This window comes from Sphaeroforma arctica (genome assembly GCF_001186125.1).
Source record: "Sphaeroforma arctica JP610 unplaced genomic scaffold supercont1.134, whole genome shotgun sequence".
Lineage (NCBI taxonomy): Eukaryota > Ichthyosporea > Ichthyophonida > Sphaeroforma > Sphaeroforma arctica.
The window spans coordinates 99524-105714 of record NW_014040424.1 but is presented as its reverse complement, the minus strand read 5'-3'; the positions used below and the strand labels follow the sequence as shown (position 1 = coordinate 105714).

Genomic DNA, 6191 nt, shown 5'->3' with positions numbered 1-6191 from the left:
AAATGTCTATATAAGCCAATAAGTATACACACACACACCTCCGAGGCGGGAGTACCCTTCTGTGCGCAGATAATATATATATGTTGTCCGTGCCGTTGTATCGCGAAGCCATATGAAGGCTTGACAGCGTCGCATGGGCTAAGTAAACGGATCATCCTTTGACAAAGGGGGATCAGAATACATTCTCATCAGTATCGCGTGGTGTAGGATTGTATGCGCAGATACAGATTCACAGCGGTAGACTTGACAAGATCTCATCGTAACTTTTGCGGTTTATATGTATGTGCACGCAAAATATATACATATCCATATACATGCATACATACATACATATACATATATATATATATATATAGATTATTTATACATATACATAATAAATATACATGTACATTATACACACACAATACGCACATAAAACACACATAGGGAGGGTGGTACATATGACGCTCAGGACCTGGCAGATATAGACAAAACATGTTTTTCGGACTCATGGATACTACTGTTGGCTTGTACTGCCACGGAAAGGTTACCAAAAACAACTTATAAAATAAATAATATTATGTATACACATATCCTAACTTCATCAATCACAAATAAACAGAAATAGCTCTGTATAATTAAACGGACATGTATGCGGCTTCACCATGCGAGAAAGCCCTAACGGGATAGGTAATGTTAGCAAATACGCACATTACAATACACTATAAGATTAACTAGCACGATATATGCACTCTTGCGTGGATTAATCCGAAAAACAAAACAAATATAGTATTGCAATGGAGAGAAAAAAGAACGCCCCGCGATCGCTTGGATAACCAAAAAGGTATATTGACTTGAAGGTTACCAGCATGTTACAAATAAACACACAAACGCACAAGTACGCATGTTGGGACATCGAATAAAGGGAATAAAAGAATGCATTACCCTAACACACACAGATATACACCTATGCGTATAAACACGCACACAATTCATGCATTTTCCCACACACAAGCATAGATCTACGCGCACGAATACAAACACGCATACAATATAAGCGTTCCCACACACACACACAATTCATGCATTCACACATGCACACACATGCATATAAACTCGCACACGCATATAAACACGCACACAATTTAAAAATTCGCACATGCACACACACATAGATCTACGCGCACGCATATAAACACGCATATAATATGAGCATCCCCCCCCCCACACATACATACACGTCCACGCGTATAAACACGCATATAATTCATGCATTCACACACACACACAGACACGCGCACATAAAATCGCAGACACATGCCCCCTCCCCACCCACCCACACTCATACCTTCGCGAGACCTCTTTGGTTATCTCCGCCGCTGGCGTATTGTTATGTGTCGATTGAATCGAACCTCTAGTCTTCGTTGAGCTGTCACTTGTCCGATGGTCGGGTGTATTTAAAGGTGAGTGAGTGCTGGACTTTTTCCGAGGCGGGGATCGGGGCGGGGTGACTATGGTTGATATGCCGTCTACTGGTCTTGAGGGTGGCTGTGAATGGGACCGGGAGAGGCTTCAATGAGCTTTAATATAGTATGGGTGCAATGATATCATATGGTGTGTTTGTATGCATATACATATGGTGTGTGTGTAAGTATATAGATCATATGGTGTGTATGCAGGTACATAGTTCAAATGGCGTGTTTGTCAGTGTAAAGGACTCCATGAATATTAAACTACCTATGCCCACAGCGGTCTTCAGGACACTTAGAGCCCCACTTCAGTGTATGAGGTTCAATATGGGTGCAACGACCAAAGACACAATAGGGCTGGTGTTGTACTGATAGCCATACTGTGAACCTGTGCACTATCTTTACAATCCAGCAACATACATGCCTTTATACACTACCGCAAACTATCATCTCATTCGCATACACAGATACTCGCCAACCTAAAAAAACAAAACAAAAACAAAAAACAAAAAGAGAGTGTAGACATGACGGGGCAGTCATGAGTCCTACCACCGCATTGCTAAGCTGACTGTTGATATTTGACATTCGACTGAATAGCTCGTATGGACACAGCCCCTCTAGGCTAGTATTACGCATCGGCAATGAAGCCGTCTATACGTGCATCGAAACTTAATCGTCTACCACTGGCACGGATAAAAACCATTCTTGAAGACACTTGGCCTTCTACCAGTGAATCTAAACTTAATAATTTACCACTGGCATGGATGCATGCGTAGATACAACGCAATCTTGGAGACACTTAGCCAGGGTTCAGAAAGAATATAGTGTCTTCGCACTTACGAATATCCTGGGTGGATTTGCCGTGTTGTGTATTGGGGTGGTGCTGGTTGCACTTGAGTAGGGTACACCTGTGATCCTGTACCTGCGTGCTATGGAGCAGCAGAGCATGCATGGGATACGCAAAAGGGCAGTATAAAACCCTTGATTGCACTATTGGGTGTACCACAGGTGTATTTGGGCCCATACCCCGCACATCAAGAGAGTACGTTGTGAGCTGAGCCCAACGACCATATATAAGTAGGACAATTTGAGTCCACTTACCGTGTGGTGAGGTGCAATAGTTATGGTCGCGGGTACATCCGACCTATGCGCCGTATCACCTAAGTCCAGGTCTTCCAATTCTCCTTCCATTGCCTCAAACTGCGACAGCCGACTTGTGGATGGCGAAGGTGACATTCCCCCTCTTTGACGCAAATTAGGAGATGCCGGCCTGTCGCAAAATATCGAAGTTTTCGATATACGGTATATGGGTGGTTTTGTAAGCCAGTATAGTATATATGGTGAACTAGAAGACGCGTGTCTGTCGCAATTTATCGAATCATTCAAAGTAGGGCAATTTTGTATGCCTTAGCCCATGCACGAGGAGACGCGTACTCGTCGCAAATGCGCAACCACTGACTCTGAACAGCCCTTAATATATATATATATATATATATACATATATATATATACATACATACATACATACATACATATATATATATATAAATATATATATATATATATATAAGTAAATAATAAATAAATAAATAAATAAATAAATTATATATATATATGTATATATATATATATATATATATATATACATATAAATAAATACAAATATAAATATATATATATACTTCTAACCGTGTTCTCGGCATTGTAAATACAGATACGATATACCGAACACGTGTACGACACAGCCGAAGCGTACGAAGAATGTGCACATCATGTACATACCTGGCCGGATGAGGTGGATGCTCTGTGGTTACCACGGGCTTCCTCAAATTGATACTTGTCTGAGAATGCTGCTTTTGGTATGACCCAAAATGGTACCGTTTGTCCTTCTGCCCCGAAGTCAAGACAGTTGGGCCGGGTACAGAACCCCTGTTATATCCACCGGAACTCATATTTGAGCCGGCGTGCTTGCGCCCCGTCGGCGTAGGCAGTGCGCTGGAGCTGCTACCAGAACTAGGGTTACTCCGTGTACCGTTAAATACAGTCCCGTTGGCGGTTGCCTGTACATTGACCGGGGGGGTGTTTGTACGTAGCGCTGGGGCAATTAAATCCGTCTGACTCACGGAGCGGAGTATGGTGTGCTTGTGCTCCATTTGATGGCTGGGGTGATGAAGATACTGGTGTACGCTCAGCGACTGGTTGGACTTGCTTCTTGTTAAGGATAGATTTGAATCCATTTCATCTTTGTTCACGGCGGCTGCATCATCGGCATCTACAGAGAAAAAAAATGTGAGATACTCGACACGTGAGAAGATAGTGGTGTGAATGAGAGTATTTGTACAATACGCTCATGTGTGTGCAGTGGATGTGCGTGCATGAATATATGTACGTGATTGACCACTTTAGGGCGATGACACGGCTAGAAAAAAGGTATGGAAACGGACATAGACATAGACATAGACATAGACAGACACAGACACAGACACACACACACACACAGATATATATATAGATATATATGCATAAGTAAATACGCAAAAACACAAACACGGATCAATTAATATATACATACATATATATATATATATATAAATATATAACATACATACATACATACATACATACATACATACATACATACATAATATATATATATATAAAACGCACATGCACACACACGCATACGCACCCACATACATCCACATATAGACATAGAAAAGTACATATATACATACATACTTTCATACACTCATACACACATACATACATACATAGAAACAGAGATATATATAAATATATAAATATATATATAAATATATATATATATATATAGATATATAGATATATATATATATATTCGCATACAACTATGATATCTTATTTTTATTCAACTGTAGAAAAACATATATAGCTAGGCTTTGTATCGGTTTTGATAGGCCGCTTATATGAACAATTCTGAATTGAAAGGCTGGACTCAATTTATACGATTAACCATGCGTGCACTTTCTCAATACATACTGAATAAGTATAGCAGATAATTGTAGGGTATCCTGTCTAGGAATCATTAATTGATTTGTGGCATACAATGCCGAAGCATCCAAACTAGATGTCATCGATCAGTCAAATAGGACTCCTCTACCCAGGATGCATACCTTGTATATCGTCATAGACGAGAAGTAATTGGTCTATATTGCCTGGCATCTTCACGTAGCGGAACTATTAACTTCACGTAGCGAGGCTACTATCGTTACGTAGCGAGACTATTATTCAATGAATCAATCACAATATCCACAAAGAAAGTAGCTTGCAACAAATATTACACGAGAACAACTGAACCTATTCTTATACACAGGACTACTTCTCTTAATTGTAAAGGACAAAAGCATAAGTTGTCAGATGTATTCAGAGCTGCTATGTTTTTTAATTAATCGGTAACGCCACCTGTGACGCAATTGGAAATTAGTTAGTCTTCCAAAAAGGCTCCAAATGGCCCCAACTATGTGTAAGTGTCGAACAGGCACTCTGGACATCATGAAACGACCAGCGGACATAGTCGATAGGCGCTACCCGGCAGAGATTGCTTATTGAAAAATGGGACTGCAACTCTCATTAGCCTCTCACCCAAAAATATAAATAAGTGCCGATGACTCGATGAGTCGATGACCGGACCATTAACTCATCATAGCCTTGAGCCTGCTCGCTCTCACAGTCATCATTCCATTCCCGATAGGTTGTAATTCAGCAAAAAGTTTGATATTTGCACAATTAGGACTCAAATATTCAATATTGGCCTGCACTTTTTCGAAATACAAAAATATATTTGAAAACAAGAGTGAAAACACTACAGCCAGTCTGCCAAACAGCCAAAGTCCAGGCCTCCGGTCCAGAGTCCAGACTAGAGAGTCCAGAGTCCAGAAGTCTAGAGGACACACATAGTGTGACACACTGAGAGAGAGAGAGAGAAAGTCAGAGAGAGACGAGAGTGAGAGAGTAGAGGGAAAGGCTTGAGTCGAAAAAAAGGTAGAGAGCAAGTAACTCTTTTAGTCGGATAAATAGTCCCAGACTCCCAGCCTCCCAGCCTCCAGGCCAAAGGGGTTGGGTCATGGGTGGTGGCCTGGTGGGACTGGGCCAGGCCAGAAATGGCCGAAACATTTTTTAGTGGTATTGGCATTTTGTATATCTAATTAGTAATTAATCAGTATTAAAAATGCCGATTGTTATTAATTTGAATTTTGGATACTACAAAAAAACCCCTCGGTACAATCACAATGTACATAATTAGGAATACATTTATTTATTTATAAAAATAAGCCAATCGCCATATACGGACGGACTGGGTGGTGGCCAGCATACGATAGTTACAAGTAACAGGCCCATGACGATGATAATACTCTTCTTATTTGTAAATTTGTTTCTGTTTGGTCGTCCAACAAATATAGTGAATATGGAGTCAAACCTAATTTTAGCCCGAGGTCGTTTCACTGTTTCACTGTTTCAGACTAATTGCACAGAAATGCAAGGATATTTCATATTTGAATACATTTAAACTGAAAACACCTCTTCAACTGCGCTTTCTGAGAAACAATGAAGATATATTTACTTATTATTGTGATACAACTAGCACTGGTTATCATCTCCTTTGCATAATAGACGGAGAAAGTGGTAGACAGAGAAAGTGGTAGAAATATAAGGTTTGATTTCAATCTTTAGTGTTTAGAGGATGAAATACGTGTACGACTC

The 6191-nt window shown here is 40.3% G+C and overlaps 1 protein-coding gene across 1 annotated transcript; it reads right to left on the bottom strand.

Moving 5' to 3' along the window:
- Positions 1-1414: 1414 nt before the first annotated feature.
- Positions 1415-4750, bottom strand: SARC_02860 (hypothetical protein; the record flags this gene model as incomplete). Its single annotated transcript, XM_014303365.1, has 5 exons — positions 4604-4750; positions 3234-3723; positions 2553-2721; positions 2292-2373; positions 1415-1530 (listed from the first exon to the last, which is right to left on the bottom strand). The coding sequence occupies exons 1-5, from the start codon at positions 4650-4652 to the stop codon at positions 1415-1417; spliced, it is 906 nt and encodes a 301-aa protein (XP_014158840.1). The 5' UTR covers positions 4653-4750.
- Positions 4751-6191: the final 1441 nt, after the last annotated feature.